The 24,836-nt window shown below is 36.9% G+C and overlaps 1 protein-coding gene across 6 annotated transcripts in view; it reads right to left on the bottom strand.

Moving 5' to 3' along the window:
* The window catches only part of LOC139945725 (3',5'-cyclic-AMP phosphodiesterase 4C-like), a 126,022-nt gene that overhangs the window by 37,922 nt on the left and 63,264 nt on the right, over window positions 1-24,836 (bottom strand). Inside the window, exons 1-2 of one of the 6 annotated variants that reach the window (XM_071943094.1) lie at window positions 22,915-22,982; window positions 15,499-16,258 (exon numbers count right to left, since the gene is read on the bottom strand). The exons of 3 other annotated variants lie outside the window; for them this stretch is intronic. In XM_071943094.1, coding sequence (XP_071799195.1) covers window positions 15,499-15,692 — 194 coding nt within the window. In that variant the 5' untranslated portion in view covers window positions 15,693-16,258; window positions 22,915-22,982. Of the gene's footprint in view, window positions 1-3,599; window positions 4,066-15,498; window positions 16,259-22,535; window positions 22,983-24,836 lie in introns of those variants that run through there. 2 more of the 6 variants (XM_071943093.1, XM_071943095.1) reach the window with 2 other exon arrangements.

Consider the following 24,836-nt stretch of genomic DNA (forward strand, 5'->3'; position numbering starts at 1 on the left):
ACTTATATTTTACTATCCAAGGCTGCATTAGGATGCCTCTAACCAAAAGTTTGTTTTGCCATTTAATTAGAGGGTGATTAATAATAATAATAGTCGATATTAGCGATCTTTATAGACGCTGTGACCTATGTGTACATTCGAACCGCCCTCTGTTGCAAAAAACACTGTATACGTCATGTTTCGCCAGGAAAAAGACGCGTAGTCATGGTAAGATTGCTTGCACTTTCTAGCTGGCTGCCAAAACACAAAGGTTTTGCCCGGCGGTATGCGCGCGTATCATGTTATGTTTTTCGAGTGACGTCAGAGGTCACATTGTCTATACAACCTAAGGGCATCTCAATGCGCTGATGACTAAACACTAAAACATAAAACAGGTAGAAGAAGAAAGAAAATTAAGCAGTACTATAAATGGCAACCGTAATGTTGAAGTGTACAGAACCGAAAAACAAAAACAGCGTCATAAATTGGACAGCGAATATCTACAAGAAATCATTGCATGAAATCAACCTTGAAATAAAATTTTTCAGTCATATGTTCACCCAAAACCATACATTTATGTCAATGTGTAAGGCAGAACTGACAAACAACAGCCTGTATTATAATTGAACTAAGGAAACCTGCAAAAAATCAACCTTTAATGTATTCAGTTTTATATTCAATGGGGGGGGGGGGGGGGGAATTCCCCCAAACCTATACATTATGTATGTAGATAAAACTCATTGACTTTTTAACTTGATCTATAAATGGAATTGTTCTTTCTGTAACCTACTTGCACTGCCTAAATCATAAGGTGCAGTTCTTAGAACAGGCATTTTAAAGAAACTGAAATCTATATGTTGTAGTTTTATGGCATTGGCCCGGGTTGGTAAAAGTTGCATGATTTTTGCCAAAAAGTTAATTCACACATGAAATGCTTTGCGTGTTAATGTTGTATCTAATGCTTTACAAGGGGTCTATTCAGTGTTCTCCCAAGGATTTCCAAAAATTGTTGGGCATTCTGAACATTATTTTAAAGTTTGGCCAAATAGAATGTTGTCTGCTCTGTGTTTACCTAGGATTTAAATGCCCTTGCATTCTGGAGATGGTTTTATCCTGATGAATTTTGTGTAATTAGTGAATAATAGTCTTTTTATTTCTAATGGGCATGCACATTGGACAACATTTGCGCATATTGGCACATAAGCTGCACATATCAAACTGACACACTAGCTTGTGCAAGTGGGTCTGTTGATAAAGGGGAATCTTTACAGAAAAGTCCCTTTCACACGAGAGCAATTAGCAAGGGTCCCTTGCTAAATTCTAGCATGGTTGTCCTATTTTACAAAATGTACCTCATGTGAAAGGACAATTCTTTCTATCTGTCCAAGTTCTTCCGCAAAATCTTGTCAAACATTGCTACATTTTACAACCATGCTAAAATTAAGCAAGGGATCCCAGTTAAATTGCTGTCGTGTGAATAGCACTTTAGGGTACTGCATATGACAGCTGGGTGTTATAACTCCCAACCTTCAAATTGATGTCAAATCCTTTTCTTATCATTTACAAACACACTTGAAATCTTGTCTACCTGATACCACTAGGGTGAGTACACACTTCTAATCTGTGTACAGATTACACGCACTCAGTCATCAAGAGGTCGATCACCTAGGACTGAGGACATACTAGCAGAAAGAAAACATGCAAGAAAAAAAAAATACCAGTTGATCGCCGGGGTTTTCCAAAAAGAGGAGGATCGAAAGGCCCCCACCCCCACCCCCTTTTTTTGTAATGGTCGCCTGACACATTTTTTAACACATGCGGCTAGGTTATTTTCCAAATGATTTTATTTTGTGGCTGCTGAAATCGTTAAAATAAATCCGCAATTTTGTTTCCGGAAATAAAACTTTGAAATAGAATAAACAAATTAATGAAAAAATAAAAAAAGGAGACAGCCTTTAAAAACGAAGTGGGCGGGAATACTTAACAAGTTTTTATATTAATTTGGCCTTAAATGTATGCAAACCAGGAAGTTATTGCTTGTTGGAACACTAATATATAAATAACGTTTGTTTCACACAGCTGATGAGGGCAGGGGTGGCTTACTAAATACAACAGGATGAACCATTGGGGGTCACAGGTTACCAAGCACAAAGTGATCATCCAGGAAGAATATATAGATATTTATTCTGAGGTTATAAACATCCTACACAGGATTCAGAAATTGTATAACTAGATATGTTTAGTTAATGATACACTGATATTCAAAGAACTTATTTCAGAAAAAACACACAAAACAATGTCTGATTCTTGCCGACCTTTTATTGATGACGGTGTGACAAACCATAAAACTGCCTAAAGCAGTTCTGTGCATATGCAGGTATGTGATTTGTATGGATAATCAAATAATTTGAAGGAAGCACATCTCTTGCTCTGCTGTTGTTTTTGTGATATTGGATTTTATGTAAAAACAAAATGAAGCAGGAAAAAACCCAAAACAAAACCCGCCAAGAAGTTTACAATTTACTTAAAAAACTATGCATTATGACCATAATTTTGCCTGCAAGGAATAAGCCTGGTTGACATGGTAACTCCTTTTGTAAACAGTGTTAACTATTCTCTTCTATTTCCTAACACCTCCAAAATCCTCTGAAATCTGTTTCAGAAAGCTGTGTGACTGTGGAGAACTTAGAACTGTAGGCCAAAAAAACAATTCCTGGGGCCAACAGGTACACCAATCTTATCCCAGTCCAAACACGATGTTGATGGTTAGGCTTAAGTGGTTAGACTACCTGACTTGCAATCACAAGATTGTGGATCGAACTCTACCAAGCTAATCACTTATTTCACAATGATTAGAACATTGAGCAAGGACAGTAGAATAAATATTTTCGTCTTGTTACCGAAGCAAAATTACTTATGGGTAAAAACCAAAATTAATATTCTTTATCCCGATGCAAATTTAACATCTCTTATATCGTTGCGGTACCCACTGCCAAAACATAGGTTTCGAACTGCCTCTAGTTACCGGGCAACCTCAGTAGTCTAGTTGGTAAGACACTGCTCTAGCATTGCAAGGGTCGTGGGTTCGAATCCCACCGAGTTACATGCTGGTGATATTTTTTCACAGGACTCGGGAAAGTACTGAGTATACAGTGCTAACACACATCGGTGTATAGGTAAAAAACCAAAATTAATATTTTTTATCCCAGATGCAATTTAACATCTCTTACAAAGTTACTTGATTTATGCAACTCATAATCATAGACGTTAAAACCAAAACCAGCAGGGTGTTTATGCCCCTCGTGGGAGTTAAAACTAGTTCCCTTGAAAGGAAGATCAGTTAGATCTCCTCCTAAACAAACATTACAAAAAAAATACTAAAAATAAACAACAACAAAACATTGAGTGGAGGACTAGTAGAGGATTGAGATTGCCTGTGGGTGAATGGCCCTCAGGATAGCCTTCCTTGTTGGGTTTGCCTAAGGTGAAAGTGCCTAGTAATGACAAATTATACCCAGACAACACAGATTATATACACACCACAATGGTGTACCAGTAGTGCAAAATCTTCATTGTAAATACCAGTATTACAAATTATGTTTATTGATTCAAATGATTACCTTTTAGAGCGTCTCTTGGGAATAGTAATCCGTGGTATGTCATGTAGCTGCAGAGAGTACGAACCCTTTCTCATGCCATTACGCTTCGTATTAAGAAACTTTGACTCCATCATGAAAATTTGACTGTGCAAAACGACAACCTGTAATCATTGCTCTACATCCATGCCCACTCTAACCTCTGTTGTGTTTACATAAAAACATTCAGTTGGTATTAGAGTGGGTTCTGGTTGACTGGTTGTATGAAGGACACTCTAGTGTAGTGATTATTTGTACAATTCGCTGCAAAGGTTGTTCACAAGGTGACTCCAGGTGTACTAGTCCAGAGAAAGTTTGACAAATGGTTTTAACAGACTTTGCTCCTGTGCGCTACCTCTATGATGATCTCATCATACAACAGCAAGACTCTCCAAAGCTACTTCTTTCAAGGAAAAACATTGTCTAGACAGCAGAAGATTAGGTCACATGCAATGTGAACACCCAACAATCCCGTTTACCCCAATGGGTGTGTTTAGGATCTGTCAGTTTCATTGAATCATACCCTATGTGGGTTTTAGGCTAGAAGGCCTCAGTTAACAATCCCCTACAAGTGAAGTCATTGTACCACGCTTGAGTAACTCTAATGTGATTTCCCAATCAACGTCTATTGTTTGCGCCAATCTACATGGTTTTATATCTCCAATGGATTGAGCTCATCCTTTATGGAGTCCAGCGCTATCCCAACACTTAAAATACCACCGCAGAGATAAACTCTCGTGTAATCAATCCGTTTGTTCAAATCAATACCTGTGAAATTCCCACCCAAGGACAGAGTCGCTGGATAATACCTCAATGCGGAATTATTCTCCATCGATTAAAGTGTGAGTTTTTCAGCAAACACAACAGGAAAAGAGGAATAATGATCAAAACATTGAGGGACAGGTTAAAATATGTTGGCGTTTTCTTGGAAGAGTAAATGAACTCCTTCCTGTAGCTTTCAACTATCGCATCTCACGATTACCCTGTGGAATCCGGGTTTAGTTGTGAAAACAAAAATAAACGGTTTGAACTTTTAGGCAGAGAATGTGTGCTTGCTCATCTATGTTCTGTATTTGACCTTTAAAATCCGTTGTGCTTTGGTCGGTTCTTAAAGCCATTATACACTTTCGGTACAGAAAAAAAAAAAGTTCACAGATTTACAAATAACTTACAGGGTTTACAGAAGGTAATGGTGAAAGACCTCTCTTGAAATATTATTCCATGATATGCTTTACTTTTTGAGAAAACATTAAAACAATATCAATTCTCGATAGCGAGAATTACGGATTTATTTTAAACACATGTCATGACACGGCGAAATGTGCAGAAACAAGGCTGGGTTTTCCCGTTATTTTCTCCCGACTCCGATGACCGATTGAGCCTAAATTTTCGCAGGTTTGTTATTTTATACAGAAGTTGTGATACACGAAGTGTGGGCCTTGGACAATACTGTTTACCGAAAGTGTCCAATGGCTTTAAAGGCAAGGTCAACTTTTGGAAATTGTCAGAGAACAGTATTCTCACTTAGTGTGCCCCAACATATATATATATATATTTTTTTTTTTTTTTTTTTTTTCCCCTGGAGGGGGAAATTTATTCAAGTTTCTTCAACATATATATGCATAAAATAACAAACCGGTAAAAATTTCTGCCATTTGGTTATCGAAAGTGCAAGAAAAGATGGCCAAAAAACCCAAAAAAAAACATCCTTGTTGAATATAATTTACCCCTGAAGCCTTTTCTCAGATCAAAATTTGTAGGTGGAAAATGACCCCTTTCTTCAAAACTATATTACTTCAAAGGGCTCCGTTTCCAACAAAATTTTATAATATCAAAAGCTCTCAAGTTGTTGTTGTCAATCCTTTTTGAAGTTGTTACAATAGGTTTACCCTCCCTTTAAGAGAGATACATATACATACAGGTGGCTTTTCTCAGTTTCAAATGTGTTGGTAAAAATTATCCCTTTTTCTAAACTTTTTTTTACTACATTACTTCAAAGTGGTTCATTTCTAACAACGTTTTAAAAGAAGCTCTCCTGTAGTGCTCTTTACCGATTAAATTTGTATGGTCATTAACTTCTGGAGCAAATTACCAAAAGTACAATCTGCTTTCAGATGCAATTTTTTTGACCTTGACTCTTTTTTCATGAAATTCAAGTCTTACAAGTCAATTCAACTTAAAAAGGAGATTTAGCCAACCACAAACCTCTTCAGACTTATTGGAAAATCTTTGAAACGAGACTTTGTTTTTCACCGATGAACTAAATTTTCAGGCTTAGCAATCAAATAACTCATAGGCTCATCAGTACCAACAGAATGCTAAGAACTTAATCCACATCCTCAAAGCTGGTAAATAAATAATAGCTTTCTTAAGATCTTCCTCAACTGACTCACACAGTCTGACGATAAATCAATTGGTGACGCAAGTCAAATAATAGCACTGATTGGCTAATGACTATTTTCATGACAGTTCATTCAACTTTCAAAAAGGTCTTTGTTAATGTTCAGTCAGGGCCGTGAGCGGAAAAGTGCGTTGAACCAAGGTTCTAGTGGTTGAGTATTTTGGAGTGCGGGGGTGCAAGTCCCCATCGTGAAACTGGTGTCCTCGAGCAAGACACTGAACTTATGTAAATGCATCTTATCATTCAGGAGATTGCTGATGTGAATGATAATAATAATAAGACTTGTAATGCGCACATATCCACCCTGCTGCGTGTTCAAGGCGCAGTAAAACCCCAAAAAATAAAATGATTAGGAATATGTCCGCTCATTTGGCTGCTGCCGCGGTGCTACATTAAGGAGTTGAGATTGGTTTCAAGGAATACTTCAGGGTGCACAAACGTCACACCAAAGTTTGTTTATTGGTTCATAAACTACGGAAAACCCTAAACGCAAAACAAAATCAGATAGAGACAGTGGTAACAATATTACAAAATATTAAATTAATCGTGTTGAATTTTGTTGGAAACAAAGCAAAACCAAATATATATTTGTTTTTAAATGACAATTTGCGTTGCTTAATGACAATTTGCATTGCGGTGCGGACGTGTTGAATTTGATAACACTATCTGTGTAAACAAGATTCAATGTTTTGCTAACATTCTGCCAGTCAGGGCAGTTTGTTTATCAACAATAGAAAAGTCTATAATATACAAATATAACATGGTTTGAGGGTGACTAGTCGATATTAGCTCCCCGAGGTATTGGAAGTTGACAAACTAGTTCCCGAGGTGAAGCCGAGGGAACTAGTTTGTCAACTTCCAATACCGAGCTCATCGACTAGTCACCCGAAAATAAACCATGTTATATTTGTTTTACTATACTTCATACATATTCAGTTACCGGAACATGAGTTTTGAACAAGAGAAAATGATTACTGTGAAACAAAATGCACATGATAAGTTTGTTCATGTGTTGGATGTCGCTTAGGGAGCGCTGCTCGTGCGTGTATACAAACAATGCCACAATCAATAGCGCCCGGGGATGACGTCGCGCAATGGTATTGCGCATGACAAGTAGAATAGCTCCCGGGGAACTATAACTTGTCATGCGCATTCACTACTTGCGTGAATACTCACGTGCGCGCTTGGTAGTTAGCAAAATTAACACCTGGCACGTGGTGATGAATGGACCAATGAGAACTCGACTCTCTGTCATGATTATGTATGAGGTATAGTAATAACACATGATGCTTTGACAGGCCTATTCAGATAAGCTCACAAAAACTACAGGTTGTTATTACCAGATATTATTTTGTTTACTTTTAAAAAAATATCATAAATAAATATCTTCAGAAAAATCGTTAAAAGCCACCATTTTCAATGTGGTACCCATCTTGTTTGTCCCTATTGTAACCAATGTAACCAAACCGAGGCTGGAAAGTAAAACAAAATAGTCAGGTACCTCAATCCCATAAAGCGGAGGCAGGAAACATGTCAAACTGCTGTCAGGAAAAGTATTTGGAATTTGAGGCATTGTAAAGATATGGGGAAAGTATTGATTAATCAAAACAGCTGGATTGTTCTACTGCATACTCATAAAGCCTGTGCACACAAATTTGCTAAGCGCAAACAAGTATTGCTTAGCAGAAATAGGTTACCAGACAAAATTACATTAAGTTTGCTACTGTGTGAATGGTGTCCCACTCACTTTTTGCTCAGCACAAGAGTTTGCTATAAGCAGTGTTTTCTGTTTAACAGCTTTATAAACTTGGGTCTAGTTCATCCGACTGAGGCAAACAGCAATCACTGCCAGCTGTGGCTGTGGGGAATACAATTTCATCCAATTCAATTTTAATTTTACATAACGATGATAATATCGCAGTTATGTCTTTGCCTATATAGCGCCCTTAGGGTCTACTGTACACACTGATCGTGGAGGTATTTTACCGCCATGCTGTGGGGTTTGCACCTGGATAAAGGGGGTTGTCTAAAAACACATTAAAGGTCATCTAAATAAAGTAATTTTATTTCTGCTGTGTGCAACATGTGTGTGTTAAAGGAATGTTGATTCTAACTTACATTCAACAAAACTATTTGTAATGACTGTGTTATGATAACCTTCAGCATTTGTTGAAGTAATTGTTGTACAGAGTTGTGACTGGTTCTGCTGGAAAACCCCCAAACTTTTGAACCAATTTTCAAAAAGTGAATTTTTTCTTTCTATTAATTTTTTTTACAATTTTTCAGATTTTGTCTTTTGCCATCAGTGTCTTACATAAAAACTCTCTATGGTGACAAGAAAATCTCAAACTGACCCATGGATTCAGGATTCTATTAAAGTATTCTACACACTAAAGTAGAACAAATATGAAGGTTTTCCCTATTTAGAAAAAATTAAACATCCTCATTTTATAAATACGATGAAATTCTTCTCTTAAAAAAAACCAACCCTTTGAATTACTATTTTGGCATATTCTTTTTCGTGGATGCAGATAATAAATTAATATCTTAACTAACTCCAAATAAAAATCTGTACTTAACATCCAACAAGCTGGCATATACTCTGTGTATGACTAACGTCAGTTAAAAACCATTGTAATTTGCAGATAGTTGTAGGTTTTGACGCATTGCACGTTGAGGTGTCATTGTACATGAATATTTGGTTTGTAGTAACACCATGTACTACTATGCTGTGAACATTTTATTGTATGCAAACTTTGTCTTGCTATTTATTCTAATTTCACGAAGTAGTTTTGGAATGTGGAGAATACTAGTAGGCCCCTTCTTACTTCTGATAGTTAGGACAAATAAACTGTTTATCACTGGTACAAATGTTACAATTATCCATTATAATAATCACTTAATTCTAAATATAATTCTGTACTTTACCACCCAGCAAGTTGAAATGTACTCTTTCTACGATTGACGTCAGTTACAAATATTTTCTAATAAGTAAACAGTTAGGACAAATAAACCCCCTACTAAGAGAAACTATTCATTGTTTGTTAGGGAGGATCTGCACAATGTGTTATTGACACAAACAATTATTAAAGCATTAGTGGACATTAGTTACAAGAAAAGGCCACCCTGTGGTTTACCATCAATAAGGTTTTCAGCTGTTAAAGGGAAGGTATACATTGGCAATTGTAAAGACCAGTATTCTCACTTGGTGTATCCCAACGTACATTATAATATAACAAGCCTGGTGAAAATTTCAGCTCAACATTGGCCGTTGAAGTTGAAAAAGATGAAAGAAAGAAACACCCTTGCTGTACAAAAAAGTGTGCTTTCAGATAGGAATAAAAGACTTCTGGCCAGATGTCTTTTATTATTTTAGTGAGAAATTACCTCCTTTCTAAAAACTTCACAGGAAGTCGTTCCTCACAATGTTTTATACTATCAACAGCTCTCCGTTACTCGTTACCAAGTAAGGTTTTATGCTAAAATTTATTTTGAGTAATTACCAATAGTCCACAGTGACTGTAAAGGGAAGGTAAACATTGGTAGTCACTCATAAAATCAATAGCAATAGAAACCTACAGGAGCTTTCAATAGTATAAAAGCATTTTTAAAAAGATGTAAGTTTTTAACACACAGCAATTTTAATCTGAGAACTGTTACTGTACATTGATAATAAAGTGTCAACATGGGTATTTTTTTTAAGGTTGTACAAACCCTGGTCAACATGGGTATTTTTTTTAAAGGTTGCACAAACTCTGTACAAAGAGCAATACATACAGAATATAAATATGACACTTCAATTAACAAATTGTTAAATCTGTTGTTTTGGTGGGGAAACAACCTGAACGACCTTCCCATGGATTTCAGGAAACCAACCTTAAACCATGGCTAATGGATAAAAACACATTGATTTCTGATGCACTGCACACATTGGTTATAAGGTCTCTTGGCAAATGCACTGTTTCATACTGGATCACTAATTTCCGAAGTAATGGTATGTCATTATACTCTCTGCTTTCCATTAAAGGAAAAAGTTGAAACATTTGGAGTTTATATATATTTTTGAATTCAATCAAAGATTGTAAATCCTCCACAAACAACCCAACCAATGATTTGCTGAGATTGGGCTTTAACGACCCCCTCCCCCTTCCACAAGAGGACTGCCTTTCTTTTCATGAGAAAATAACAGAAAATCTTTTTTTCATCAGGTCCTTACTTTTCAAGATTTTTCATTGGCGACCTTTAAAAAAAAATAAAAGCAAGTGTGTCTGTCTCCCTCTTATATTGACTATTCACTCATTTTTCCCAAGAACGAATTCTAATGGATTATTAAATAGTAATGATTTAATGGAATTATTGGATTAATGATTCCGAGTCTCTCCGAATGTTTCACCAATAAGGTAAAAATGTAGCTCAGTTTTACACTCTGTTCATGAAAGAGCAACTGATCTTTGATTGATGGGAATGTGGAATTCTCTAAGGAAATACAAAAGTAGATTGGAATGTTTAAAGAAATAAAAAGCAAATACAATGGATAGCAGCAATTCCCTTTTAAGTTACCTCTTTAAAATCAAGGGGGTGGAAATACAGAACAAGAATACCGCATTATCTTTTCTTCAGCTTGACTGTAGCGTTTCAAATTTATCTTTAAAATGTTCAACTTTAGATTGATCGTCTGGATTGGTATACAATTCACTTTTTTATTTTCCAAAGCCTATGCAATGGATGTCAATCATGCACAGAAATGACGAGAAGCTAATAAAAGATGCAAAGTCCATATTAGCATTCACATATATGTTTTTTTTTACCCATGAAGTCGGTGTGGGGGGGGGGTCTAATCTTTAAAGGGAAGGTACACGTTTGGTAACTAATCAGAACAAATATTAACTTAAAAACTGACTTGGTGAAAAGCATTGGAGAGCTGTTGATAATATAAAACAATGTGGGAAACGAATCCCTCTGAAGTAACGTAGTTTCTGAGAAAGAGGTAATTTCTCACTCAAATATTAAAAGACTTCTAGCTAGGATTCTTTTATTTCTATCTGAAAGCACACAAATTCTCCCCAACAATTAACTGTTTTTTTTACATCATTTTCTCGCAACTTCAATGACCAATTGAGCCCAAATTTTCACAGGCTTGTTACTTTATGGTTATGATGGGATACACCAAGTGAGAACACTGGGTCTTTGACAATTACCAAACGTGTACAGTGCCTTTAAAAATCAACTAGATATACGATTCACATTATTTGCCATTTCAAGCATATGCAATGGATGTCTGATCATCAGAGATGCAATGGGGCAATGGGAGAGGGGGGGGGAGTCTAATGTAAATATAAATCGGTGACATTTATGATGATGCTTTCAACATCACAGCATACAGTCCGAACCCGCTAATGTTTGCAAGTTAATTCTATATATAGATCAGGTATATGTCAGGGTATGTCGCCCCCTATGTCGAGGGCAATGAGAAAGAGTCTGTGTAAGAACATAGCGTCAGGATAATTCCTTAGCACTGTGGGGATTATTATAGCTAGGCCACTCATGTCAATAATAAAATATTACAGTTTTCATTAGACTACTATTGCATATTAATATAATCACATTCATTACTTTCAGGCGCCAAATTGATCGATCAAATTGATCGATGTTTTTAAAAATGTTGTTTACGATGGGTCAAATAAAATAAATGAAGAACAAAAAACTACATGTTCAATAAAAATAAACACTTAAAACAGTGGTGCGGGTCGATTGGTAAAAATTTTGTTCAGACATTTACAAATCTGAAGTTGGAAATCAAAAGTGGATTGTATGGTATTTGAATCAATTGAATAACAAAATGTATTTCCTGATGAAGCCAGTTCAAGTTGCAAGCGCAAATTCAAGATATTGACGTTAAGCCGTTGATCCCGTGTGTTGTTTAATGCACGCAAAAGAACCCACTGCATTTATCGTGAAGAGAAGGGGTTCGCGCAGGTGATCCTGGTTGTTTGGCATACATATTGCCGTAACGCTTCTTAGATTCAAATTTTGGGGAACAAGAAATTGTTTCTCAAAATGCCTCACCGGTATACTATCGAAAGGCTATAGGTTTCTAACCGAAAGTTTGTGTTGCCATTAATGTTAAGAGTGATTACAAAACCTAGGTTGAAACACCCCCACATGTACGCACTACCGCTGTCTACTCCAACAATCAATCGTACTCAGACACTTCCTTGTCCAATGTTTCACTTAACTTGCTTTTTCATTTCAACCTGATCCTCTATTTCCGTCAATAAATACCCTTCCTTTAAGGCAACTTGCATCGATTAAGCACTTAAGAGATGCCATTGTTTCTGGAGAAAATTACTTAGAAATTAAATTAGTCTGATCAATATACAACATAACTCTAAAGGTCAAAGAGCGGTCTTTGTTTCAATAAATATTGATGTTTTTTTTTCTCTCTCTTAGGGACAGCTGTGTTGATCAAACAATGAAATAAACAATAGTGATCTGCTGGAGGTAAATATAATTATTGAATACATCTATTGATGTTGTGTAAACAGGAAGCAAAGGTGCAAAACCAATATTTTCAACTGATATTTTTTTCTAAAGCAGCGAAGACAAATATCCACACAATCTGGTGCACAATTGTGTACAGTTATTATAAGCACACAAATTCCCCGATGGCGGAGTGGTTTTGCTGGACAGAACTAGTTCTTCTAATTCCTTCCTCCATGTTCTAATGAACATCAACATCAGGATAACACAACAACAGTCCAGTAATTTATGCACTGAGCCAGTGTACCAATTAAGTCTTGCTTGCAAAATCCCGGGAACCTAATTAACATCTATTAAATCATTGCGGTACATGCTGCAGTGCAAAGACATGTCTCGTGGTAAGACATCTGCTCTAGCAATGCAAAGATCATGGGTTCGAATCCCAGCCGAGTAATTGTACCCTGTATTTTTTTTATAGAACTCAGGAAACAGTCCTTAGTATTACAATGGTGAGTAGGGGTAAAAATAACAAAGGTATATTGTTTATCCTTGATGTCAAACTAACATCTTTAAAGTCTTGTGTTGTTAACAAAATTAAACTTCTTGAAAAATTGTATATTTAAACTTTTCAATTCCAAAACTCTTCCTAAATGCTCCGCAAATAAAAACTCTCACTCTGCTTGAACTTCTCATACTCTGCTCAAGAACTTTTGCTTTTTCGGGTTTCGCCAACGTACAGATACTGTTACAGACAAATTTTGCATTTATGGTCGATACAATTGTGTGCTTTAAAGGATGCCGTAAGCGCAGCATTCCTCAGCCAGGAGAGCAATGAATTTCTTAGTAAGACTAGACCACCGAATATGGCGTGTTGTAGTTGAGCAGTCCAGAGCACTGGACTCGAGCTCCGTGCGTGTTTCTGATCAGCCTAGTGTGGGTTCGAGTTCCGGTCATGACACTTGCATCACATCAGCACTCTTGTTTACAGGTTTCCTCAGGCTTGCGAGAGACAGTAATTAAGTTCTCTTATTATTGGTTTCATTACAAGAAATATCTAGTAACAGTAATAATAGTGCTTGATTACGAGAGGTCACTTCGTATCACATTTGAACATTTTTCAATGGAAAATTAGTTTAATCATCAATGAACATAAAAACACCAAAACATGAAGTCAAAGGTAGATTTCTAGGGAAAAAAAATAAGTCTGAGTTTCACTTAAGCTTTCCAAAATGAAAACAGCAAAAAGGCTCTGATATTTGTCTATAAAGACACTTGACCGAATTGATTTCTTATCCAACGAAACCTTCTGACGGCTCTCTTTGGCCAGCTGCGTGTTGGGGAAAAAAAGTCAATATTACCCCCGAGTGAAAAAGTAACTTCGTTTTGTTCACAGTTCAGGATGTCATACATTGAGCAGGTGTTTTCTAAGCAGACTTGTCAATAACCAATTTTCCTTCAACTGTTCTCAACAAAATCTTGAAGATAACGTGTACGGGGTTCTTGCCAGGGAGGTTTCTGAGCATCTTTTGGACTGATCCAAGGATTTTGTATTTAAACACCTTGCTTAATCTGCCATTTACATGTAAATGTATCAGACGAGAACAAATTTAAGAATGTTTTTGAAATTTTCTGAAATTGTTTGACATGGTGTTTCTAGATCCAACAGTTGAGTGTTACAAGTCCCTACATGTGTACATTATGTGGATCTCTTTTGTTCTCAGGTCCATACTTTGTATGTAGCGCGTATACTGGTTGGATACTGGTTCTACCATTTTGTTTTAGACACAAAATCAAATTTTGGCAGGTTTCTCTGTCAAACCATCTAGAGTTGATTCCTTTTGTTTCAAAAGTCTCCAGCATGTCATTAAGGTAACAGAGGCAATGCTTTAATGCCCCTGGCCATTGCCTCAGGTGCCCCTTAAAGCCATTATACACTTTCGGTAAACAGTATTGTCCAAGTCCCACACTTCGTGTATCACAACCTCTATATAAAATAACAAACCTGTGAAAATTTAGGCTCAATCGGTCATCGGAGTCGGGAGAAAATAACGGGAAAACCCACTATTGTTTCCGCGCGTTTCGACGTGTCATGACATGTGTTTAAAATAAATCCGTAATTCTCGCTAACGAGAATTTATATTGTTTTACTGTTTTCTCAAAAAGTAAAGCATTTCATGGACTAAGATTTCAAGAGAAGTCTTTCACCATTACCTTCTGTAAACCCTGTCAATTATTTGTAAATCTGTGAAATTTTATATTTTTTTCTGTACCGAAAGGGTCCAATGGCTTTAAAGGCAGTGGTAATCACTCAAAATAATTATTAGCATAAAACCTGTCTTGGTGACCAGTAATGGGGAGAGGTTTATAGTATAAAACATTGTGAGAAACAGTTCTCTTTGAAGTGCCATAGTTTTCGAGAGAGAAGTAATTTTCCATGCATTTGATTTCGAGACCTCAAGTTTAGAACTTGAGGTCTCGAAATCAACCACCTAAACGCACACAACTTTGTGTGACAAGGGTATTTTTTCTTTCATTATTATCTCGGAAGTTCGATGACCGATTGAGCTCAAATTTTCACAGGTTTGTTATTTTATGCATATGTTGAGACACAACAAGTGAGAAGACTAGTCTTTGACAATTACCAATAGTGTTCACTGCCTTTAACTATTAAACATTAAATTAAATACTCTTTCGTGGAGGTGCCCTTTACCAAAGGAAAAACAACCTTTCCCTCTGCAAAAACAAAAGCACAAACTCCTGCATACACACATTTCATGTCAATCAGAAACTGCTGCACACTTCTTAAGTGAAAAACACAAACTAAATTGTAATGGGTTACCAAGGCCAAAACCATATAATTGGAGGCCGTAGCCTTTGAGGAATTAAAGTCCCGTAAACCAAACCCAGCTCGGAGAAAAAACAATTTTCTCAATATCACTATTACTTAATATCTGTACCATTAGAAAACCAATCCCACCCTGAAATACAAATCAACAAACATACCTGAAAACGGGCTCGGAGAGCTTGCGTATTTTCAAGCTCAGCCGCGACATCTCGGGATCTTTAGCACTCAGTGGAGGATTCCGCTCTCGAAATGGTGAGAGCAACGGTGATACTGGGCTTAAGTTGCCTGCTCGGGGTGAGCAGCATGGAAAGTGTCCTCCGTACGGTCTCATGAAAGAACAGTTAAGTGTCATGAGTGATCCTGATAACGTTGCAATTACTTTCTCAGATTATCCCCATACCACAGATGAGGACAGCGATAATGTTGTTTTGGTGTGATCCAATCGAATATTCACGGCCTGTAGGGGGGGGCTGTGCCGCCGAGTCCGAAACGTGACTTGATGGAAGGATTGTACTAAAAACACACGACTGGTCTGCTTCTTTCAAAGCATCCTCACCAAAAAAGGATTACAGCGTTTCTAGTGGAGAATTCTCATGGAGAAGTCTCTGATTTTTGTCTTTATCGTTTGATGATAAAATCACTAAGTGTAAACGACAAACCCATAAACGTTATCACTGTCACAGGTTTCTGGACGTCAAGTCTACTCTCTCATAGACTAAGATTCCATGTGGTTGTCTTTGATGACTCAAACAGACTTTTGAATTCCGAAACCTGATTTTTTCGCCGTAATGGGGGGTTCCAGTTTTGTCTGTGACATTTACAGTCAAGTTATTTCCCAGCGGTATAACACGATGGTGAGGATCATGAGGATGATATCGATTGCCTTCTTGGTAACTGGTAATTAACAGATGATGAAGCCTACACAGATGATTTAAAAAAATTATGAATCACAACAATTTGGAAGGCCACAGATAATATGACATCTTGTTACACAACTTCATTACAAAATACTTCCACAGAACGCCACTGACTCATACCAAGTGCCGTCAATACCTGAAACTCTATAAATGAGCCCCAATTAAAATCCACTATGGTTCAGGTCAAAGCAAAGTTCAAAGTTGCCACAAGTTATCAGCTGCGCTCAAGAGGACCTTGGCATTGTTTGTTTATTTTCTCAAAAACAGTAGAACAAAAAGCACTTGACAAGTTGCCAAGGCTACATACCTGAAAAATCATGAGGTATTTTATTCCAAAGATAAGTCGAGTCATACTTAAAAGATTGATTCTTTTTTGAAGGTGCTAAAAAATATACTGACGCTTCGTAGAAACAATGAGGTTTCATTCACAATCCAAACACACTCAAGGAAACAACCAACACCTGACAGGATCATTCAGTCAAGACTCCGCAGTCATCAATGATTGTCTTAGTGAAGACTCGACAATCCACAATGAAAAAAAAAGGCGCCAGGCCGGAAAAAAACTCTCCCTTAATATACTGTCACTTACCTTCCCTAAAGCTGATGCTTAAACAACCAAATGATGTCCATAACTCATACTGACAGACATGTGATCTATTGCACGTGGTCATTACAACAGAAAGCCCTTGGGAAAATGTATATATGGAGGGATGAATCAGCGAATTCACACGAATCCCGAAAGAAAAAACAGCATTTGCTAAACAAATACTAAAATTACTCCTCATATAGTGGCCTGTCATCTATGACTTGAGTCGGTTGTCAAAAGATGGAGGAGAACAAAAATCAATGTGACGCTTCAACTAAACATTCTGATTTGAGACTACGCTAAATGCATAACTGACACATGCCATTTAATTATTGGCAAAAACCTTTAAAAAGGTTACAGTGTATTGCCATTATCGCTTGCCAAAGACAATAGAACAGTAGCTTTAAACTTTGCAATTGTCAAAAACACTGACTGCTTCAGATCAAGAACGCTAAAGTCAAACAATGATTGAAGCTGTTTCTCAGTAGACACGTTTGACATTTTAAAACAGAGCAGGTACTGAGACTCCCTGATTGCCTGTTTTCCAGTTCCTTGCCCTGAAATGCCAATAGCTGGTGATATTCCAGGAATGAAACAAATACAAAATGCTTTCCATTTCTGACCTACTTTCCATGGATGTTTTTTGGAGTTTTCCGATAAGAGTCAGATTCTGAGATAGCTGGCCTAGATACATCCATAGGGAAAAACCATGGTAAAACAAACTGTCCTACATGGAGTCCGGGGTAAATATGTACTAGCCTGAAACCTCAAAGCCTATACACGACCCTTAAAACATTTACCCGCCTAAAGGCAGTGGACACTATTGGTAATTACTCAAAATAATTTTTAGTATAAAACCTTACTTGGTAACGAGTAATGGGGAGTGGTTGATAGTATAAAACATTGTGAGAAACGGCTCCCTCTGAAGTAATGTAGTTTTCGAAAAAGAAGTAATTTTCCACGAATTTGATTTCGAGACCTCAGATAGAAATTGAGGTCTCGAAATCAAGCATGTGAAAGCACACAACTTCGTGTGACAAGGGTGTTTTTTTTTCTTCATTATTATCTCGCAACTTTGATGACCGATTGAGTTCAAATTTTCACAGGTTTGTTATTTTAGGCATATGTTGAGATACTCCAAGTGAAAAGACAGGTCTTTTGACAGTTACCATTAGTGTCCAGTGTCTTTAAAAATTCGTTGGCTAATGCTAATTTTTTCAGACACTAATGATACACTTCGCTAACCCCTAAGTTGTGAATATTTTAAACATATGACAAGATAATCATAACGGACATCATGTTAAATGGAGTCAGAAGCAAGGATGCCGTCTAAGAGGTGAAATTAATCTATTAACTATCCTGGGAAGATGCAGTCGCCCAAATTTAACTCAGTGTTAACATATTCTGTATGAATTATAAAGGATACCACCTCCTACTCGGGCATGCTTGCTGAAAGAATGGGCGAAAGTCTGATTTCAGAGACACTTTAAGGAACACGTTGCCTTGGATTGGACGAGTTGGTCTATAAAAAGCGTTTGAAACCGTTTGTTATAAAATGCATATGGGTAGAAAGTTGTTTTAAAAGTAGAATACAATGATCCACACTTGCCTCGAAATTGCGTGGTTTTCCTTTTACTTTGCGAGCTAACACGAGTGATACTTGTGTGTGGATTATTATATTCTACTTTTAAAATATCTTTCTAATCATATGCATTTTATAACAAACAGTTACAAATGCTTTACAAAGACCAACCCGACCGACCCAAGGCAACGTGTTCCTTTAAGTGTAAACAAAAGCCAGTCAAGAAAAATGAGGAAATCAACTGGTCAGCTCTATACCTCCTGAACCTCCGTAAGACTATGTCACTTGTCGATCTTCAAGAATACTTGGAATAATCGTAGCTGGTTTGAAATGTCTCACAAATCAAACATTATGAATCCACAAAATAAATGAAGCAATCCACAGAAAAACAAATGAAGCATCCCCAGAAAGACAGCTCAAATGAAGAGATTGACCGGTCCAAGCCAATGTACTTTTCTCATCTCCTCGGAAACCTTGGAAAGATAAATCTCCCGCGGATCCGCGGTGATCGTGTTTAATTAATCCTTCCCTACACTCTCAAGGATTCCAACCGGGATGGGTGTCGTCACGAAGAGAGCATTCCAGAATCCCATCGAGCTGTTGCTGTTCAAATCTCAGTATCGCATCTGTTCCTACCCAACCCAACTCCCAACCTAATATTCCCCACTAAACAATCCTAGGCAGGGTGTCATTTACATTGTGGCATCCCCGGACGTGTGACAATCAACCAATTACAGGCCAGCTCCTTTACAGCCACTGTTCTCAACCATTGATGGCATAGATAGTTATATTAATTCACAATATTTGTTTTCTACTGACTGCTTCACTGATACGAGGAGACATTAAGGGGTTGGCTCTGCCTCTACTCCCGGTAGATGAAATCTCTACATGAAGTCCTCTTCTTTGATACAAATCTATTAAAAAGCCATCCTGCCCTGCATTGTGATCGTCTGATTAGAGACCCTTTCATTTATATCAGCAATCAGCAAAAGGCCCCCTTCTAATGTTACACATTATGAATGCTGTTAATGCCCGAATGGCACAATCTATCCTAACTCAATAGCCATAATCAAACGACTATCAAACCTTCATGACTTTGCATCAATGATTCTTTAAATCATTCTCCGTTAACGTCTTTTCTCAAAGGATCGGATTATTAGCTTTCTCTTTAAGACGTTGCGCTAAGGAGTGGGTGTGACCAATCTCATTAGGACGAGGATGTTGCCACCATTAACAAAATTCAAGGTTAGGATGTCTCATTATGTATGGGTGTAAAATTCATTTCATAAAAAAAAACTCTTTTTGTCTCATCAGCTTATAATCTAGTTTTTATGTTTCGCTTTTTGTTTTTTGCTGTGTATTAAAATGGCTTCAGAAGACGTCACACATTACATCACTAAAACCGATGTAGGCCTGAAAAGGATTTATCTACAAATGTTGGTTACTTGGCTATTCCTGCATATGACTCCATTTGTAATTCTTGGCTATGTTTAAGAAGTTATTTTACTAAAGGGTCATAAGTGTCGAATACAACTTTCAAATAGGTCTTATTTGTATAGCGTCACAGCCAAGTCTGTGCACGAAGAACTTTCAAAACTTGGATCTCGGCCAGAAGCTATTGACCCATTTCCAAGAAATGACCTCATGAATTTTTACACCTTGCACCACTTAACTTCTTGTACTTCCGCACCCCTATTCCCCCCCCCCCCCCCCTCACCCACAAGAGGCTGAATCCTGTGCCATATCCTGCACGAAGAACATTTACGCATGCTATCACTTCTCAGAAACCAGATGCCTGTGTGGAACTTCATATTATGATCATAGTTCCAAGTGCTAAAATCAAAATAAGCCTGATGTGGTTAACAACAAAATCACCCAACTTTCTTTCCTTTTCACCTTTCAAATGTGATCTTTGCTGATGGGATGGGGGTGTTGATTGATAACTGTATAAGGTATAAATAAGAACACTGGACACTATTGGTATAATTAACCATCCTACTTAAATCCCTCTGAAGATCCACCCCCCCCCCCAAGCTATGAGCAAACAGTCTATAGTATAATAGTTTGATTAACCTTGGCAATAGCAGGAATTTTATGCTAGTATAATGGCAGGCCTACATGTTGTCTATGTTTTTATAGACTTTTTCAATTTTGCTAGTTTTTCTGAGTGCAAACAAAATTAGGATAAAAAATTTAAGTGTGAAGAATAACACGCCCTGCTATTACTCAGAACATCAAACACAAACCTTAGATAAACCTTCGGATTAATTTTCTTTAATAACTGCCTATAATTTTGATTTTGGTGGGCCAGTGCTAGAAAAGGACTGCAGTGAGTACAATTATTTATACCTTGGGCCACCTTGACGGCAAAATTCATTGCTCTAGTTTTCCCACAAACAAACCATATAAACCTTTTAAAAAAAATTAAGTAGATCCGGTTGGTAAAAAAAAAAAAAAAAAAAAATCTTGTGCATGCATACCAGCTTTTTGTTATTGTGGTAATCAACATTGTTGTTGATATTTGTTTTATTTTTTTTATGGGCTGGGGGGGGGGGGGTCTTTTAATGTTTTTTCTTAACATTGCCTCTAGCCATTTAGCTAAGCTCAATGGTCTTATGGTAAGACATCTGCTCTAGCAATGCAAAGGTCATGGGTTCGAATTTCAATCCAGTGATTTTGCCTGTGGACTTTTTGGGGGATTCACAGAATTCCAGAAAGTATAGGCCTACTGGGTTCACAGTGCTACATACATGTCAGGGTAAAGAATTTTAATTCCCAGTGCAAACATAAACACTATTGGTAGTATTGTTGACTGGGCAGAGGAAGGTCTCTGGAGGGTTGGTACTGGTATGAACTTTACAATCAGTATGCCTGCAGCTTTCAGATTTGAACTAGTCAATATTTTGTTTATTTAAAAATCCTTGAATGCCCGATTCAGCCGGCAAAATTTTATTCATGCTTGATCCTTTCCCCCTTTTTCTCACTATTACCCTAAAGCATGTAAAATTTACACGGGTCTATTTACCCGGGTCATAAAGAAGTGAATCACATAAATCCTTTCAAGTACACAAGACTGTGATTGCTTTAGATCTTACTGAAATGCAACACACAAGTTGATTTCTACTGGGAGGCTCTAGTTACATGACTAAAATTCAGGGGGAAAAAAACCCAGAAATCTTAATTTGAAAAAAAGGAACATAATGTTGGCAGTTTAAGATTGGAATATAGAGGTTACCATAATTACCTTTGAATTTCACTTTCATTTGACATTGAGTAGAAAAAAATAACTTAGTCGAGTAGAAAAAAAAAAAAGTAAAATTGGTTGTCCTCGCCCAAAAGTCTTTTAAATAAAATAGTTTCATATCAAAATCAATCGTAGTTAATGCCTCAGCTTTCATTAAAAAAAAATCATTCAAAAAATCTTTCATTGAAGTGGTGGTCTTCAGTTGTTGAAACTTAAACATAAGGTTTCCAAATGCGCTACTTCAAAACTGACTTAAGAAATTCAGAACTCAGCACAGAATAGTAATGGCAACTGATTGCTATATCTAGTGCTTGATTATGCCAAGTTGCACTGTCAATGTTAGGGTCAGACAGAAGGGTCGACCACAGTCTTAAATTACAGTTTTCAGATAAAAGGGAAATAAATTTGCTTTTTAAAGGTGCGTCTAGCTGGGGGGGGGGGGACACCCACAATTGAACCATTTCCCTGTCTTAGTAGAGACCGGTAGAAGTTAAACTTGCCCGCTTTCACATAGTATTTCAATCATAATTTGATCACAAATCTGGTAGATTAATTCAAACATAATTCACGAAAATTAACTGTTGTCAGTTGACAATTTGCTGGATGATGTGTAACTTGTTTATATATAAAAAAAATAAATAAAAAATAAAATAAAAAACATAAAATAAGTAATATTGTAAAAATGAAAAAAATAAAATAATAATATATATATATTTACCCTACAATAATTCAATATAATCCAAACAAATTATATTTACATCTCTTCTGCATAGCACAGTACAAGAAAACATGATTCTAATTTTTCCTCCATGGTAATATACAAAAGAGTGTGACTAATTTAAACAACATTACAAGCACAAACATACCTCATCCACGGATCAAAAAACTGTTGTCCACTTTATTTCAACACTGACAGAAGAGGCCTTACTCAATTAAAAAGCCAGACAATCTAGCAGACACTATTGGTTTCAAATCACAACGCGTTCCCATGGCAACACACATAACGATACGGAAAATCAGCTTACGTAAGTCAGAAATCAATCTTGCAGTGTGTAAGAAGAGGAAAATTAATCCACAGTAAAAACAGCGATGCATGAACCGGTATCCACACAGTAGTAGCACATGATCCTGTTCGCGATCTCAGAAGCTTGTATACGAGCTATCGCTCTATGGTACAGACTCAACACAGCTTGGCTAGTAAAACTACTACTATTGGTGGTAGAGTCAAAGTCATTACACTCTTACCCAAAGGAGGTTACCACACCGCTATCCCACAATTTGACCCGACTGTTCCATGACCGGATAGCACAACAGATAAAACCTCACACTGACTGTCGTCTACTACCAACTACTACAGTGATCCGCAAGTCTGTGGGATATTAATATACAAAGCCACTGTTTTCTGAACATGCAGGAAACTAGAGTAGAGGGAGCTTAGCACTCAAACACACTGACAAATTATATGCCCCACACACAAACTCCCATGGCAATGGGAAACGTGGAAAAATAACCTGCAGCCTTCATGGTGTGTAGACTATACACCTACATAGGCTGGAAAAAATATACTTGATGGGGCAAGGCCTTAGACTGCGTGGGAAACATGTATTGTGGTGATATTTATACAGGTAGATTTGTAGAGAGATTTTGTTATTTTTATAGAATGATGGTATTATTATTTGTTTTTACTTTGTAAATATTTGTACGATTGCAGTTCATCCACCAGGGGAAAGTTTCCACAGCGTTTGAGTTTAAATTTACTTTAAGTGCTATACAAATGAAGCCAAATAAAACTTTATTAGACTAAAGGCTATATTAAAGGCAGTGGACACTACTCAAAATAATTGTTGCATAAAACCTTACTTGGTAAAGAGTAATGGGTAGAGGTTGATAGTATAAAACATTGTGAGAAACGGCTCCCTCAAAGTGACGTAGTTTTTGAGAAAGAAGTAATTTTCCACGAATTTGATTTCAAGACCTCAGATTTAGAATTTGAGGTCTCAAAATCAAGCATCTGAAAGCACACAACTTCGTGTGACAAGGGTGTTTTTTCTTTCATTGTTATCTTGCAACTTCGACGACCAGTTGAGCTCAAATTTTCACTGGTCTGTTATTTTATGCATATGTTGAGATACACCAAGTAAGAAGACTGGTCTTTGACAATTACCAATAGTGTCCAGTGTCTTTAAAGACAATTATATTTATATAAAAAAAAACATTGCAGAAGTAGAATGTTGATGATTTTCCAATGCTGTGTGATCTTTTGAGAGGAAGTCATCAAGGGTGGATTTAAAGGAAGTTAAATCAAACCTGTATGATATAAGAACAAATAGAGCAGGAAGTGGAAATGTGTGTTGGACATTCATTTTTTTTTAAGCGTCTCTGTTTAAAGTTGCGAACACTGTCAATAAATCGTCATAAAAAAGCATCAGTTGCAGACAACTACCTCACTGTGAAATACCTCAGTGTCACATGCACTGAGTTTGTCTGTTATTAACAGTTCATATGTAGAAGCTTTAAAGGCCTAAAACAATTTTTATTTTTTTTTTAAAGCAAAGTATACCTTGGTTTGTGGAACCTTTTGATTGTTTTCTAATCCTATATAAATGGAGTATCGGCCTACAACTATAACCTGTTAAAATTTCATTTCAAATGGAGCAGTGTTTCTTGGCACGAAAAGCATCTGGAGCAGTTATGGCCACGCAGGAGAATAATCCAAAATTGGAATCTACAATCTGAGAATTTTTCTGAGATTGAAAGTGAGTGTTTTTGAAACCCTCTCCTTAAAGCCACATTCCTTCGAAGGAAATTGTTTCTCAAAATGTTATACATCAAGATGCAGTTCCTTTCTCTTTGTTCCCACCTAGTAATTTGTTATTGTCATTCATTTCTGGAGGTATATACCCTCCCAATTCAAGATTAACTTATGCATTGACGTCATCATACTACAATCCTAGAGAAAAAAACATTGATAAAACAATGGAAACCCAAAGCTAAGTATGCACACGGCACTGGATGGGTCAAAGGGTAACTGCTCTCTTAAAGGGTGCCACACCCCACTGCAGCTGCATATACAAAATCTAAAAGCATAAAAAAAAACTTTAAAAAAAACTTGATGATGACGGATTGTTCCCAACTACTGAGATATGTTTCCTTCACCACAAAACAAG

This window comes from Asterias amurensis, chromosome 13 (genome assembly GCF_032118995.1).
Source record: "Asterias amurensis chromosome 13, ASM3211899v1".
NCBI classification, from domain to species: Eukaryota; Metazoa; Echinodermata; class Asteroidea; order Forcipulatida; family Asteriidae; genus Asterias; species Asterias amurensis.